Source organism: Lepidochelys kempii, chromosome 11, assembly GCF_965140265.1.
Source record: "Lepidochelys kempii isolate rLepKem1 chromosome 11, rLepKem1.hap2, whole genome shotgun sequence".
NCBI classification, from domain to species: Eukaryota; Metazoa; Chordata; order Testudines; family Cheloniidae; genus Lepidochelys; species Lepidochelys kempii.
The window spans coordinates 44,166,832-44,184,417 of record NC_133266.1 but is presented as its reverse complement, the minus strand read 5'-3'; the positions used below and the strand labels follow the sequence as shown (position 1 = coordinate 44,184,417).

At 39.7% G+C, this 17,586-nt stretch overlaps 1 protein-coding gene across 16 annotated transcripts in view; it reads right to left on the bottom strand.

The window, feature by feature from the left end:
• Positions 1 to 611: 611 nt before the first annotated feature.
• AGPS (alkylglycerone phosphate synthase) overlaps positions 612 to 17,586 on the bottom strand; it is a 180,230-nt gene continuing 163,255 nt past the window's right edge. For 13 of the 16 annotated variants that reach the window (XM_073305970.1, XM_073305969.1, XM_073305972.1 and 10 more), the window contains one exon: positions 612 to 3,543. In XM_073305970.1, coding sequence (XP_073162071.1) covers positions 3,422 to 3,543 — 122 coding nt within the window. In that variant the 3' untranslated portion in view covers positions 612 to 3,421. Of the gene's footprint in view, positions 3,544 to 10,859; positions 10,986 to 17,586 lie in introns of those variants that run through there. The other 3 variants (XM_073305964.1, XM_073305975.1, XM_073305974.1) reach the window with 3 other exon arrangements.

Here is a 17,586-nt window from a genome sequence, read left to right as displayed (position 1 = left end):
TTTTATGACTCAGACCATAATGAATTGTTTTAATTTGTTATCTTTTGAATTCATATATTTGAAAGTGCTATTTGGGTAGTCATGGTCTTTTAGGTGATTTTTAATCAGCTATTAAGAACATAAGAATGGCCACACTGGGTCAGATCAAAGGTCCATCCAGCCCAGTATCCTGTCTGCCGACAGTGGCCAATGCCAGGTGGCCCAAAGGGAGTGAACCTAACAGGTAAGGATCAAGTGATCTCTCTCCTGCCATCCATCTCCAGCCTCTGACAAACAGAGGCTAGGGACACCATTCCTTACCATCCTGGCTAATAGCCATTAATGGACTTAACCTCCATGAATTTATCAAGTTCTCTTTTAAACCCTATTGTTGTCCTAGCCTTCACAACCTCCTCAGGCAAGGAGTTCCACAGGCTGACTGTGCGCTGAGTGAAGAACTTCCTTTTCTTTGTTTTAAACCTGCTACCCATTAATTTCATTTGGTGGCCCCTACTTCTTATATTATGGGAACAAGTAAATAACTTTTCCTTATTCACTTTCTCCACACCACTCATGATTTTGTATACCTCTATCATATCCCCCTTTAGTCTCCTCTTTTCCAAGCTGAAAAGTCCTAACCTCTTTAATCTCTCCTCATTTGGGAACCGTTCCAAACCCCTAATCATTTTAGTTGCCCTTTTCTGAACCTTTTCTAATGCCAGTAAATCTTTTTTGAGATGACATCTGTAAGCAGTATTCAAGATGTGGGCGTACCATGGATTTACATAAGGGCAACAAGATATTCTCAGTCTTATTCTCTATCCCTTTTTTAAGGATTCCTAACATCCCATTTTCCTTTTTGACTGCTGCTGCACGCTGCATGGACATCTTCAGAGAACTATCCACGATGACTCCAAGATCTTTCTCCTGATTAGTTGTAGTTAAATTAGCCTCCATCATATTGTATGTATAGTTGGGGTTATTTTTTCCCAATGTGCATTACTTTACATTTATCCACATTAAATTTCATTTGCCATTTTGTTGCCCAGTCACTTAGTTTTGTGAGATCTTTTTGAAGTTCTTCACAGTCTGCTTTGGTCTTAACTATCTTGAGCAGTTTAATATCTGCAAACTTTGCCACCTCACTGTTTACCCCTTTCTCCAGATCATTTATGAAAAAGTTGAATAGGATTGGTCCTAGGACGGACCCTTGGGGAACACCACTAGTTACCCCTTTCCATTCTGAAAATTTACCATTTATTCCGACCCTTTGTTCCCCATCTTTTAACTAGGTCTCAATCCATGAAAGGATCTTCCCTCTTATCCCATGAGAGCTTAATTTACTAAGAGCCTTTGGTGAAGAACCTCGTCAAAAGGCTTTCCGGAAATCTAAGTACACTATGTCCACTGGATCCCCCTTGTCCACATGTTTGTTGACCCCCCGCAAAGAACTCTTAGATTAGTAAGACATGATCTCCCTTTACAGAAACCATGTTGACTTTTGCACAACAATTTATGTTCTATGTGTCTGACAATTTTATTCTTTACTATTATCTCAACTAGTTTGCCCGGTACTGACGTTAGACTTACCGGTCTGTAATTGCCAGAATCACCTCTAGAGCCCTTCTTAAACAATGGCGTTACATTAGATATCTTCCAGTCACTGGGTACAGTAGCTGATTTAAAGGAGAGGTTACAAACCATAGTTAACAGTTCCGCAATTTCACATTTGAGTTCTTTCAGAATTCTTGGGTGAATGCCATCTGGTCCCAGTTACTTGTTACTGTTAAGTTTCTTAATTCCAAAACCTCCGCTAGTGACACTTCAATCTGTGACAATTCTTCAGATATTCTAAATTAGTTATAAAATAGCTTCCAAGTTTTGGTTAGATATGCAGTATTTTTCAAGCAATAGGATGATAGAGTGTGGTCAATTTAAAATAAAATGAGTTTTAAATTATGTTGTCAGACTATGGTGTTATAATCTGTTAATTTATAGATTATAAAATTATAATCTTTAATGTTTTATTACTAAAATTGACAGCTAATTATTTTAAAATAGTTTAAAAACACAAATGCCTCGATTTTAAATTTAGGTTTTTCATGTGAAGGTTACTTCTATAAAGGTGTCCAAACTGCCCACATAGAGTTGTATAGCAGTTAGCTAATTAGACAGTATGTCCTCGTAAAGATAGTTTACATTTTGAGTTACTACCCTATATGATTAAATACTTTAAATATCAAAAGTTGGATTATTAGCTTTAAGAAAAGAATCCATGTCAAAATATGAATCATGAATATTGACAAACAGTTTTAAATTTTAATTTCACTTGTTTTAAGATCCTGGTTTTAATGTAAAATTGTTTCAGGACTGATACTGTTTTACAGATTGTTTAAGAAAATAAATTCCATATTTTTGATTATATGGAGGACTACATTTGCAGCTCCTAGTTACGTAAACCAGTAATTCAGAAAGGCCAATAAAGAAATTAAAATTGGAAACTTCATTTTCAGACAGTATATTCTCCATTTTAGATTAATAAAACTGTTTCAACCTTGAAACTGTTGAGACCTGTTTCAAGATACAGTGCTGGACAAAGTTTTATTTTAAAATAGCCAAAACATTTGCTATTGGGGAAAAAAGGATTATTTTGCATCTACACAAAAATAAAGTGAAACTAGACACATTAGGAATGCAGTGTTCATGAAGGCAATAATTTTATGTAACAAACCTGTTAATATACAATGAGAAATGTCTGCTGTTCTGTACAAAACTTATGACTGACTGACTAGCATATTAAAGAAGATTATCCCAGCAATGCAAATACAACTCAGGCTACACTTTAGTTAAGTGTTCTTCTCAAAGATTTTAAATTTTTCAATGCTGAAAGGGAGACCGACAAGCCAAACTTCCTACAGAACTATGTTGCATCTTTTAAACAGAAAGCCTACATTTATACTGCTACTTGCTTAACCCTTCAGCACACAGAAGTATTCCCTTAGTGTAATCCACCTCTCATGTGCTTCCCAGCAACTTTCCTCTAGCAAGAGGCTGAGTGAGCAGCTGTTTATGTAGACAACACCAACGTCAGTCTTTGTTCTTCTTGCAGGGGATGCTTTAATAAAGAACAGCTGGCTTCATCCAGCATGGAAACAACAATCATTGGCAGTACTGCTTAACCAAACTTGGAATGCTATATCTGCATTTGCAAGCTGGTATATACCTTGATGTGCCTCTGCCAGGTTGTGTTTTAAGAGAGGTTTAGGAGTAGAGTCAGTAAATCTGTGAATGTTAATAGTGAATGTTTACATTTTATTGGAGGAAAACCAATATAAGAAAGATATTAGCTTTTGAAGTTCAGTCCATGTTATATTTGATTACTGGGATAACAGTACAATGAGGCTAGAAATCGTAATTTTGAAATTTTCAGATAGTAAGGGTTTTATAAAAGGTTCCTGTTTCCAAAGATGTTATTGGGGTCCACATATTCTTTGACAGACTTAAGCATCCCCAAGCCAACGTCAGAGATACTCTCCTTCATCCACTGCTTTCGCAACTTGCCCACTGGAAAAACAAAAACAAAAATGCTTCAATATGTGGCATGATACTAGGAGCCAATCAATCTTACGACCATGAATGAATAAACACTGTGTGATAAATGCTTTTATTCAAAAATGAGAAATGTTTTGCTTTATTTGATTTATTGAGCCTACCAGACTATCAAGCTCATTAAGCTCAGTGTACTCCCAGAGGAAGCTTGTGTTCTACGCTGTCTACTTTCTTTGCAAACTATGAAATTTAGATGAAGTTTAGGTTGAAATCATGTGTCAGATTACAAATAGTGAAATGGTAATTGCATACATTTTTAAAAGAGCCCCAGATCCTCATCTTATTAAGAAATTTAAAAATGTTAGGAGAAAATAAATAAAAATAAAACATATCAAGAATTGTTCTGCTTAGCCTGTGCAGGAAACAGTAAGTTTTAACCACTAAGTAAATATGTTAAAAGTGACCTTCAGGTTTAAAATAGGATCAGCCTAAAAACCCATGGAAATCTCTAACGGAGAAATTAAAACTCGTAAAGTATAAAATGTAATATTCACTCACCTAAAAGTGGCATGTTTCAGTTTAGAAAAATCTCTACATAAAATACATTCTCGGTAGTTGTGAATATAAATTCACAATGTGGAAGCCTAATTTTCAGAGGTTTTTTAACGTAGAGTTTTTTCTAAATTATATATGACAGAAATTTACATTTGTTGGATAAAACAGCAATTTATCTCAACTTCTCTCACATAAACAAGTTATTTTAATGGTTAACTTAAATGGACACTTTATGGGAATGTTATTTATTAATTAACCAAGTAATCAACCCTGATTTAATAGGTCAATCAAAATAGGGGACATTCTTTCATTACAGGATAGCATTTAGCTTGCCAGCCTAAGATACAATCCATTTGTCAGGAGGAGGTGATATACTATAGTATCTGCCTCTTGGAAATCTTTAAGAGTATCTGAAGCTAAATTCCAACCATCTTTTGTGTCCCATTCTCAGGGTAGCCATCAAACTGTCATCAGAAAAATGAATGATGGGGACATCACTGGAGAACAGAATATTTTTGCTTATACCTTAAGGAATATAAACTAGCTACAGTGCTGACTGAAAGAAAGCAGTGTAAAATATTGCAAAACATGCTGAAAACCCAATCCTGAAATGTAGTAAAAATGACTATTTGTACATGTGTATTAAGTGTGTAGTAGAGATATTAAAATTCATATGCAATAAGAGTAACTGCCAGTCTTATTTCATAGTCTTCCCATAAGAAATCCCCCTCTATAATATCTTGTCATTATAATTCTATTGTCTCCTAAGCAAAGTGATATTTTTGCCTAGTTAAATTAATAAAAAACTATAAAGACGGTGGATATGGCTTGACCATCACTTCAAGCAATCTACACTTTGGCAGTTAGAGACAAGGAGTTGAACGCTCATTGCCATTTTCAACCGTTATCTGTAATATAGTTTCAGTGAATGTGTCCTGTGGTTACGGATGTAATTGTCCTGAAAAGACTGCAAACAACTGCTCCAACAAGATGGAGCACATTAGAACCACAGCAGGATGCCCAACAGCTAGCATGCCTGCCTCTTTTTACACCTCTAGTAATAATGCAATTCCATGAGGAACTGAACTACCGTCTGAGCAGACACCAAACAGCCATTGCATATTTAATGAAGTCACTCACCAAGTGCTAGAAAACAGAAGGTGCTTGGAGTGCATCATTAGTTCTGTCAGAGTGATAATTTACACATCTATCTTGTCAAATTTTCTATGGTTTATACTTTTACAATAATAAATCTAACATACATTTGATTAGTGAACTGGAAAGTAAAAAAGCTGTACAGAAGATATATCAGTGGTCCTCCATGAACATATCTGATAAAAGAATTTTAACCCCTTGGTAGCATTGGGCTGTGAGCTCCTGCTGTCCAGGGCTAATGAGTTTTACATAGTCTTGTCAGCTATTGCAATTAATTTTTTTATCTAGAGGTTAAAAACGGAAAGTTAAAGCAATTGTTTACTTAGCAAATTTAAATTGTTCTATTTACCATCTTACATGTAACTACAAGGGCATATAATTCAAGAAAAACGCTACACAAAATAATAAGACTTGTGTAGAAGATTCTGGTGTCATTCATACAGAAAGGCAGTACTAATTTTAGTATCTCACTAAGTTTGCTTCCACCTTGTGAATATTCCATTTGTTTTATCTACACAGGATACCCCATTACATATTAAAGAAATTAACCATCTTCATATATATTAAATATTCAAGGGCCTGGATCTCAGAAGTTTTTAGAGTCTGTGTAGATATATATTCATTCTTTCAAGGGCAGGAAAAAGGAACAAGATTCCTTGAAATGTTTTAGAGAAAAAAGTAATTAAGCTTCTTAAAATTACTGGAGCAGCTTAGAGAGACACACAGAGTTGTGAAAAAACTAACTACAAGACAACATGGATCTGAAAGAAAGACTACCTTCCAAAACAAAAAACAGATCCATTTTTGAGCCTAAACGATTAAGAATTACAATAGCTTACTTCTGAATAGAGGAAAATCTCCAGATATCAGGTTTCTGTATTTTAAAAGTTATATTTAAAAGCCACTAAAATTGAACTGACATGTGCATCTTTAGCTACATAGCAGCTGTTTATATATGCTTTTATATCTCACCACAATAGTCGTACTTTGGGGCTGCTACTCTTTTCCCTATTAGTCCTATCAGAATAAACTCTATTCGTGGGATCATGTTGCCTCACCACAATGCAACATCATAATATCCTTCATAAGACATTTGAGACTAATTATCCAAGGTGAAAAATATGGGACTGACTAAGATTTTAAAACTAATGGCAAATGCCCAATCCCAACAAACGTGCTAACAATTGATTATACTGGTGCATAAATAAGTAATCAAAACCAGTCATGTAATTTCAAGCACCATTAGAAACAGGAAAAAGAGATCCACTGTTTGCAAAATGGAACAGGACAAATTCAGCGAGAAAACAAACGTTATTTTTAAGATCCCTATATGTTATAGAAGAGATGAAAGCTGCCATGCAGCTCATTTAGGTCTATACATCTATGTGCAATCTTTATACTGCATTTTCCTCATAAATATGGTTAAGATCTATAAACTATGTGTATAAAATTTTAAAAGTGTATCCTAGGATTCTAACCCTTTAACTAGGTTATAAATAACCAAAGTACAATGAACTTCCAAGCAAATATGCACTTATTCTCTTCCTAAATGGACAGTGTACTGACACATTTGGACATTTCACTGATTTCAACTGAAATAGGATGAAAACAGAAGGATTTCTTAATAAATGAACTAGTGACTGGGAGGGGGCAAGGTGTGTCTTTTCCTGTTCAGTGATGCATGAAGAAAATGATTAAATTTTTTCATGAATTGGATTTTTTTTTAAATATGGGAAGGGAGATGTACATACATCAATTGGAAGTGCATATCCAACTTTTGCCAATATGATTCACATTCTCATCACATCAGATCCATTGCTAGAATGCCTCAAGCAACAGTACTTGTTCAGCTGTGATTGTTCATGCATCTTGACATAGTAATCCAGGTTCTTGAAACCTGAAGGCTAGATCACCATCATGTGCTCTATTTGGAACTCTGCCTCAAAAATACCTAGAAGCTTCAGCTAATGCAGTAGTCCAATCTCCAATGAGGCAAGTGGTTACCACATAATGCTGATGTTCCACATGGTATGCACTGACAACTCTTTTGGTCAAGAGAGTAGCTGAAAGTGTTGGTTATGGTCTATGGCAGGGGTCAGCAACCTTTCAGAAGTGGTGTGCCGAGTCTTCATTTATTCACTCTAATTTAAGGTTTCGCATGCCAGTAATACATTTTAATGTTTTCAGAAGGTCTCTTTTTGTAAGTCTATAATATATAACTAAACTATTGTTGTATGTAAAATAAATAAGATTTTTAAAATGTTTAAGCAGCTTCATTTAAAATTAAATTAAAATGCAGAGCCCTCTGGACTGGTGGCCAGGACCCAGGCAGTGTGAGTGCCACTGAAAATCAGCTTGCATGCCGCCTTTGGCGCGCGTCCCATAGGTTGCCTACCCCTCTTCTATGGGTATCCTAAATAGTTTGGAACCCACTTTTGTGTGACATTATCTCATGTTTTATCATGAGAGTTGTGATTTTATGGATCATTTTACTTTGTGCTTGGGGTGAAGCACTCCAGGACAGATGGGCAGGACACTCTCAATGGAGTGTCCATGCCTAGGGAACCTGCTCTCTGGTGATCCACCAAAGCTAAGGTTAGGCAAACTTCAGGTCAAAGACCTGTTTATTCAGGACCTTTGACTGACTTACTAATACCTACAATTCTGTTATTAAATGTATTCTGAAGAACTTTTGTTAATAGCCATTTTTGATGATGTAAGATGCCAGGTGTTATGCAGCAGATGGAATGACAAATTTCTGACTGTAAAGATAATGGGAAATGCTCACAATTTAGCATTTTTAATACAATGTAAATGATAAAGCTGGTGTTGCAGAACAATGAAAGTAAAAAATAATGAGTAGTTTAAAGAAGTGAGTCCTGAACAGTAAGTTTCTTAGACCAGAGATTCTCAAACTGTGGACCAAGCTCCATTCGGGTGGTTTGCAGATAGTTCCCTCTAAGGAATGGAGACCCAAGTTAAAACCCAGGGTACTGCATGAATTGGGGCTGGTGATGCAGCACTGTATTAACTCTGTAGCATGCTGTTATAAGACAATATTTCAACTGAGATACAGAACAGAGGCCTGACCACTGGTGGCTTTCAGAGGTGGCCTGACACTTAACAGGAGTAGGGATCCTTGTTCCTGTGGCCATCATGACGTTTGATCTTCAGCAATTTCACTCTACCTACTTAAGAATAAACCCCCCTGTTGCATCAACTGGATGAATAGATGGGTCTGTTCCTGTCCTGAAAACACTAGTGTGACACTCGTGATGTAGAATAGCTGCTCTATCCAAACCCAGAAGAGACTGATTTTCAAAGCTGTGTGAAATGATCCCTGTATTGTATACAGTACCCCACGTGTTCTGCATTTCTGCATGTGTGGAATTTTGCCAAACTGCCAAAAAATGCCGTATTTCGACTGTGAAATATGCCATTTTGTTGTAACCAGGCACCTAACATTGTGCTCCTTGCGCTACCAGCACTCGGCTGTAGCTTCTCCTTTGTGCTGCTTTCAGCAGAAGGAGGGGTGCATTACATAGGCAGCACAAGCCCTGTTGCCCAGTGGAACCAGACAGAGGGACAACAGCTCTCCTGGCCCATCAGGACCATCCTTAATACCTTTGAAGATATGTGACTGGGGGAGGAGCAGGTGTTGGTGAAATGTGGCAGCTGGCGTATAGTGAATAGGCAGAGCTTTGTCTCATTGGGGATGCAAAATGTGTGACTGGAGGGGTGAGGACGGGGACTGAGTGGGACTGCAGAGAAAAGGCTATGGTAGAGAGGCCAGGTGGTTGAGCAGTGGGTGCCAGGCATAAATCCATCCCACTGGACTGCTTTAAGTTAATCTAGGGACCCCAATGCCACTGCACTGTAGCCCTACTGTAGCCACACCTCTTCATTTGCGTGGTGTTGGATCTCCTACTCACTCAGAAAGCAAGGACAGCAATATGGGACCCATGGAGAAAGGAGCTTTCTCCAACTGTCACATACTCCTCCTAGCAGCTGGATGCTGTTTCTACAGGGACCTAAATATCTAGCCTTACTGGGAGTAATTTTTCCCATGAAACATATATCCTAGAGAAACAAGACACTGAACACTAAGATAAAAAGTAGGCCACTGGATAAAGTAAAAAGGACAGAGTGAAGTATACCATACATCTGCTAGGAACAGTCCAATATTTGTAGGTTACTTATGTGACTTTTTCTGTACCTTTACTGGAATGCCTTACAGTACCCAACAATAAGATAATCAGAGTCCAAAGCATGATATTCTACAACAGAGAAAAGGAGGCACTCTTTGGAACAGCCTCCCTACCTCAAATTCCTACTTCAGTTCAGCAGTGTGGTGTCTCACACTTAGTCCATTAAGAATTTCTCTCCACTTGGAGATATTTCTTATTCTAGAGATAGGCATATTTTAAGTAAAATAAAAATGATTTTTTTTTGTTTTGTTTTGCTCACACTGGTTGCGGAAGGAAACATTGTCTTGGGCTTTGTTTTAAACTTAAATTAAAATATTTGTAACATTACTTTTTATAACTTGAGTTTATCAAGATTTGAATTTTCACTGCAAGTGGTTGACTGTGTGATTTGGGTCCATACACAAGTTATAGCTATAAAGATTTTTAGTATAAACTTGTTTTATAACCTGACCAGTTCTTCCATTACAACAAGCACTATGAGGATTGAGTTAAGCAGGCTTTATATTTCCTATAGCCTCAAGTCCCAGACTACATCTGTTTTCTTTGATACACAAAACCAGAGTTAAAATAGCTCCATTTATCACAACATGATTGTAGGCAGACAAACCAGCCTGTCTGTTTCCAGATAGGGAAAGCAACCGTTATTAATCACAATTACAGGACAAACACTAAGAGAAATTGCATCAATATTCTCCCTTTCCCCACACAAGAACTCAAAAGCAGTGCTGAGAATGTCAAGACAAGGCCTGAAGGTCAGTAAATAAAATGGATACTGTTAGGCTAATTCTCAACAGTAAGTCTGTGTAGCACAAGAGACAAAAATCCCATCTTGCATATTATATAAAACACAATATTACATATATTACATAATACACCCCCCTCTGACAAGACAAAAATACTTAAAATTGAGTTGAGGTAGAGAAATATATATCAGTAATTCAGGAATTAATAAAACATTTCAGAGATGTTGTAATGAACCCAAAACTAAGCATTAGAAACCCAAGAAATTCAGAGTCAGTGTTAAAGTTAAAAGAAATACAAACAGACAAGGGTATGGAAATACAATTGAGGCACCCACTCACACAACCTTAGTCTGCTCAATAGTGATGCCATGCAATATTCACACAATTATGATTAAGGCATTTCAGTATTTGTTGTCCCAGATTAATGACACTTTTTTTTTTTTTAAAAAGGTGGTTTTTTTTCCATACTTTGTTTCCCCTCATTCTATAGCAGCCATGCTTCCCACATCCAAGGGCTCCTGTGTCCAGGCTGTGGAAAGCGCCCTTTGGAGCAGTGGGCAATCAACTACAACTTAGAGCAGCCCTGGAGTTAGCACGGGAATTTGGAGTGACTCCCAAAGATCAGGGAGCTATCAAGGTGGTGTAAACCCAACTTTGCACTCCCCCACACCTTATGTCTTTCAATTTTCACAAAGAGCTCAATTTCAACTTCAAAATTAAGAGTTTTCTTTTAGGTTATATTTCCCCTTTTCTTCATTCTGACTCAGTTTCTTGACAATCCCCCAAGAGAGTGGAGCTAGGGGAAGGGAAAGATAATGCAATTAAACAATTCATTTCAAAATCTGAACTCAAATCAAGAGCTAGAAACTTTAAAACAACTGCATTTCTATTCTAGGTGGTCTTGGAATTTAAAAAGAGCGGACATAGGGGAGAAACACATTTCTATCAAGTTTACATAGCTAAATTAACTTTACTCTACACACGTGGAAGGTTTGTCAGCAGGTTACACATATACATGATGGATCTTTGCTTCGACATGCATCTTCATTCACAAGGAGACTAAAAACTCATTAAAAGACTGAGAATCCATAACAAATTATTCCCCATTTCCTTATTCAGGATGTGAAGTGTCAAAATCAGCATACTGAGTGAGAGAGACATGTATACATAAAGTATACACAAAGATTTTATATGGATGTTTCTCATGTAGCAAATAAAGGATTTGTCCATTCCCAATGTCTATTGAATTCAGTTTTTCATCTTTACCAGAAATATATAAAATTCCACAAAAAAAGACTGTTAAAAGAACATTAAGATTGCAAAGTCAAGCACTCAAAAGTTTAGGAGATGCCAGAATTAAGGTTTCCTGTGAAGTGACTTACCTAAGATCACTTAAGAACTCAGTGGCAAAGGCAGAGAGAGAATCCATTTCTCTAGGGCAGCATTCAACTACCTTAACCATGAAACGGTCCTCTTCCTGCTATCCCGTGCCTCATTTTCTACACATCTTCTAGCTTCTGAAGAGATGAGGTAGGGGGTCCTTTAGACAACAGCCTCCTAATTCACAACCCTAATTCATCCCCAGAGCAGGTCCATCCTGTGCAGTGAATGAGGCAGGGATCTTGTGGAAAAAATAATGGGATCGTGTAATTTTAAGGACTACATCAAAATCTACAGAACTACAGAAAATCTAAAGAACTATCACCTGATCTGCATGCTTTTGCATATCTGTAAGTTGTTCAGTAAAACAACAACAAATCAACTGTCACAAAACCTGGATGAACAGCAACCTAGAGAGCAGGCTGGCTTCCGAAGGAATTACAGCGCGATAGACCACATCTTCATTCTAAACCAACTATTAGAGCATTCAAGGGAATACAAGTTCCCTTTGTGCATTGCCTTCGTGGACTACGAGAAGGCGTTCAACAGTTTAGAGACTAACGCCGTGATTGAAGCTCAAGAAAGGTGTGAAACAAGGAGATACAGTTTCACCAAAATTATTCGCAGCCTGTCGTGAATTGGTTTTTCGACGAGCAGACTTGAAAGGAGGGATTAATATCAATGGCGAGCGGCTAAACCATCTCAGGTTTCCAAATGATATAGTGCTGATAGCCGAAAATACAGCCCAGCTTGAGAGAATGCTTAAAGAACTGAACGCGAAAAGCAGTCAAGTCGGATTAAAAATGAACAAGTCAAAAACGAAATACATGAGATCAGATGTTCTGCCAAGAACCCAAATAACTCTTGGAGGAGAGCAGATCCAAGAGGTTGATAAATACATTTATTTGGGCCAGGAAATCAACATGTGCCACAATCAGAAAGGCGAACTGTCACACAGAAAAAAAAGTGGGATGGTGCGCACTCAATGACATCAAGGACATCCTCCAAGGAAAGATCAGAGAAACAACTTGTGTGAATCTTTTTAACTCTACCGTGCTTCCAGGGATGTTATATGGCAGCGAAACATGGTCGCTGACAAAGATTGAACATCAACTGTCTGTTACACAGAGAGCGATGGAACGAACATTTTTGGGCATTTCGCTCCGTGATCACATCCCCAATGAAATAATTAGGCAGCAGTCTGGAGTGCGAGACGTTGTTGTTGAAAGTAGGCTCAGCAAAATGCGGTGCGCGGGACATGTGGCCCAACTCAGCGACAACAGATGGACCGCAGCTATATCCGAGTGGTATCTGCGAGAACAAAAATGGCCACGCAGTCGGCCTCCAAAGAGGTGGGATGATTTCCTAACAAGGAGATATGGACAAGCATGGCAAAAGATGGCCAGAGTGAGAGAAGACTGGAAGACTTGTTGTTATAGGCTCAGTTTCAACTGATGAAGGACCGACAGTCTGCATAGTCTATGCACATCATAATGCATAAGCATATGGGGTCCAAATTAAAGTTGTACAGGTGACCTTAATTCTGGCATTTCCAAACTTTTCAGTGCTTGACTTTGCAACCTTAATAATGTTCTTTCAACATTGTTTGTGTATAATCTCCTAGAAGTTTAAAAAAGTAAATTGTAAAAACAAAATTCCATCATGTGGCATCAAATTGACACGCATATGGTTCATCAGCGGGGTGGAACCTTTAGAACCACAGAACAGACCTCTGACACTTGAACTAACGGAGTAACTGATATCAGTAGTGAGTTGTCATCCTCTGTTGGACCAGCACTAGAGGGAGATGAGACATACTTTGTCAGTGGTTTCAGTGATTTTTGCTGACAGCAGAGGAATGGCAAGACTCAATTTTGGGTTTCATTCCAAGCTCTTGGGACACTGGGAGATTGTGCACTTGTGTGCAGACTTGTGTTTCCCCACAGGCTTGACCCCTTATGCCCTGTCCCTCTTCCCCAAGCTTGGCTCCTTGCCCCACTCCCATTCTCCTTGCTACCCCAGCTTGCTTACCCAATCAGTCTGTCTCCCTCCAGCGCCTCACTGTCAAAGTCCCAATCCTCTCCAATTCTCAGTATCATTCTTCCCACATCCACTCTCCTTGCCCAGGCAGTCCCACTTCCCCTCTTTCAGCTCCTCATCTGATCAGTCTCTTCTTCCAGTACTTGTCTCCTTCACTGGGCTCTTCATCCAATCTCAATCTTCCCTTCCCCATGGTTCTTTGTTCTAGTAATTTTGCCCAGCCAATCTCTGATTCTCTCCCTGCACCTTCTCAGGTGTCTCCCCTCTCTCCCCATGCTGCTTCTCAGCCCAGCCTCCTGGTCCAGCCAGACCCAGTCTTGCTCTCTCCCCTTAGCCCCTCATTCAATCTCACTGTCGACCCCAATCCCATGCTTCTATTGTTTCCTTCACAGGCTCCCAGTCTGAGTTTTCCTCCTCCCCACCCCAGCTCTCAGTTCCAGTCTCAGTCCTTTCCCCCCATGTCCAGTTCCAGGCTACTCTTTTCCCTCCTACCGGCCAGGCTCTTGTCCCCCTGCATTCAAAATCAGATTGCTTCCTCCTCCACGCTGCCTGGGCACCAGCAGGGGAAGGTCACTGAGAACACAGGAGAGACTCCCTGCTCTAAGATCTGGTGACCAGCCTCATCCCAGCCTGGAGCAGTTGAGAGTAGTCATTACAGACAAAAATCCAGCTTTGCTCTTGTAGCCCTGGGCTGGAGCGTGCCAGGTTGCACTATGGGAATGGCACGTGCACAGTCCAGTCACAGGCAGCAGGTGGGAGGGAATAAAACATGCTCAGTCGCTCCATGGGGATAGTGCATATGCAGTCTGGTCAGCATTAAGAGCTGTGAGAGGCTCAAAAATGCTCACCAAGGATAGAATCTTTGGAGACTTTAGCAAATAAAATCGAAGAAATCTCTACTAAGCATCCACAAACTGAGATTTCTAAGGCTTGTAACTTCAGCAAATTTGGGAGGTGTTTTATGAAGATACCAAAAGGCACATCTATGACACAAAGGACAACCCCCTGCCAAGTTTCAAATCCCTGTATCAAAGTATGTGGGCATTAGAGAATTTCAAAGTAAAAGTCTCCAGAATTTAACACTGGCAAAATATTTTTTTCTACCCTTGTTCTTAAGTGTCTTAACCATTTGGCTGAATTGTTAAAAAAAGAAAAAACCTCAAAAGCCTTTAGCTTGAAGAAGATGCCAGCCCAGAAAATTTCAACCCAAATGATTAAAATTTGGCAAAATTATAACCAACTGAATACAGGGTCTATTAGGTTGGGAAATATTGGGCAATCTTAATAATAGGGGGCACTATTAGTTCCACCAATAAGTAGAACGCCAAACAACATTAAATGTTTGAAACAGTTTAAGTGCTCTTAATAAATAAGAGTCCTGTTAAGCAGAAGAATTATTATATAAAGATACAAGTTGAGCAGGTTTTAAGATCTTATTATACCTAGAAAAAATGGTTACTAGCCTTCCATAACTGCTGTTCTTTGAGATATGTTGCACATGCCCATTCCAATATAGCTGTGTTTGTGCCCTGAGCATAGTCAGAGAATTTTCCCTCGGTGGTATCTGTTGCGTCAGCTCTGGTGCCCTCTGGTGCCACACACTGGTAATGCCGTTATAAAGGGGCTGGCCAACCCCAGGCCCATTCAGTTCCTTCTTTTTGGCCAACTCCGATAAGAGGGGTAACAAGGGCAGGTCTTGGAATGGACATGTGCAACATCTCGAAGAACAGTTATGGAAGGTTAGTAACCATTTTTTCTTCAAGTGATTGGACATGTCCATTCCAATGTAGGTGGCTCCCAACCAGTTAAATAAATGGGCTCAGAGTTCACAGACATGCTTGACCGCAACACAGCTCGACTAAATCTGGCATCATCCCTGGCCTGCTGGGCAATAGCATAATGAGAAGAGATTGCGTGCACCTATGATCAAGTTGCAGCTTTGTAAGTGTCCTGAATAGGAATCTGTGCCAGAAATGTCATTGAGGATGCCTGTACCCTCGTGGAGTGAGCAGCTGGGCTAGGTGAGGGTGGAACACCCGCTAGTTCACAACATGTGAAAATACTTGATGTGATCTATGAGGAAATTCTTTGAACAGACAGGGGAAAACCTTTCATCCTGTCTGCTACTGCTACAAATAGCTGGATGGACTTCCAGAACAGTTTGGTCCTTTCTATGTAGAATGCTAGCATATATTTAACATCCAATGAGTGAGGCTCTTACTCTTTCCTGTTTGCATGTGGCTTCTGATAGAAAACGGACAAGACGATAGCTTGATCGTTATGGAACTGAGAAACCACTTTCAGGAGGAATGTGCGGTGAGGACGCAACTGTACCTTATCTCTAAGGAAAAGAGTGTATGGCGGTTCTGAAGTGGGAGCCCAGATCTCTGGAATCTCTCCTAGTGGAAGTGATGGCCAGTAAGGCAGCCACTTTCCAGCAGAGAGATAGCAAGAAACATGATGCTATCAGCTCAAATGGTGGGCCCATAAGCTTTAATAAGACCAGATTGAGGTCCAAGGATGGATGGGCTCTCTTACTTGGGGGTACATCCTCTCTAGGCCCTTAAAGAAACACAGACATCTCATGTGAGAACACAAAGGGCGAAACATGAGGGTGAAAAGCCAATTTTGCTGTCAGGTGAACCTGTTAGTCTCTGAGGTGCCACAAGTACTCCTTTTCTTTTTGCGGATACAGACTAACACGGCTGCTACTCTGAAACCTTGATTGAGGAGATATTCAAACCAAGCTGTTTCAGGTATAGTAGGTAGTCCAGAATAAGCTGCAGTGACGAAACTGTTGGCAAGACCGCCTGGCTGGGAAGACCAGAGGGAGAATCACTTCCATTTAGTGGGGTAAGCAGCCCTGGTATAGGGTTTCCTACTACCTAAGAGGATCTGTCAAATCTGCTCTGACCAGGCCCATGCTCCTGGTTTCAGCCATGAAGCTTTCAGGCCACCAGGTCAAGGGAGACAAGGTTTAGGTGGAGATCACCATGGTCCTGAGAGATCAGGTGCAGAGGAAGTGGGTTGCCATAGAGAGATCTAGCAGGGTGGCAAACCAATGCTGGTGGGGCCATGCTGGGCTATCAGGCTGACCCATACTCAGTCTCATTTGATCTTTAGCAGGACCTTATATATGACCGGAATAGGACAGAACACATAGTACAGGTGACCCTTCCACAAAAGAAGGAAGGCAGCTGTAAGCAACCCCAGGCTGTTACCTTGCAGCAAGCATAACTGATGATACTTCCTGTTGTACCAGGTCAAACAGTCTACTAGGCAAGTCCCCACTACTAGAAAGTGTCCTTCATGATATCCAGCAGAAGTGACCACTTGTGATGATCGAAGACCTGCTGAGGCGCTCCGCCAGCTTGTTCTGTGCTCCTGGTAGGAAGGAAGCCTCAAAATGAAATAGGCTATGCAAAATTCCCACAGCCAAACTACCTCTTGACTTGGTGTGCGGGGAAACAAGCCCCTCCCTGTTTGTTGATATAGAACATGGCTGTCCTGTTGTCTGTGAGATGGACACAAATCAGACGTCAAGAATTATAACATTCAAAAATCAGTTGGAGAACACTTCAATCTCTTTGGTCACTTGATTACAGACCTAAAAGTGGCAATTCTTCAACCAAAAAACTTCAAAAACAGACTCCAATGAGAGACTGCTGAATTGGAATTAATTTGCAAACTGGATACAATTAACCTAGGCTTGAATAAAGACTGGGAGTGGATGGGTCATTACACAAAGTAAAATTATTTCCCCATGTTTATTCCCACACCACCGTTCCTCATACGTTCTTGACAACTGCTGGAAATGGCCCACCTTGATTATCACTACAAAAGGTTCCCCCCCTATCCCCCGCTCTCCTGCTGGTAATAGCTCACCTTACCTGATCATAGAATCATAGAATATCAGGGTTGGAAGGGACCCCAGAAGGTCATCTAGTCCAACCCCCTGCTCGAAGCAGGACCAATTC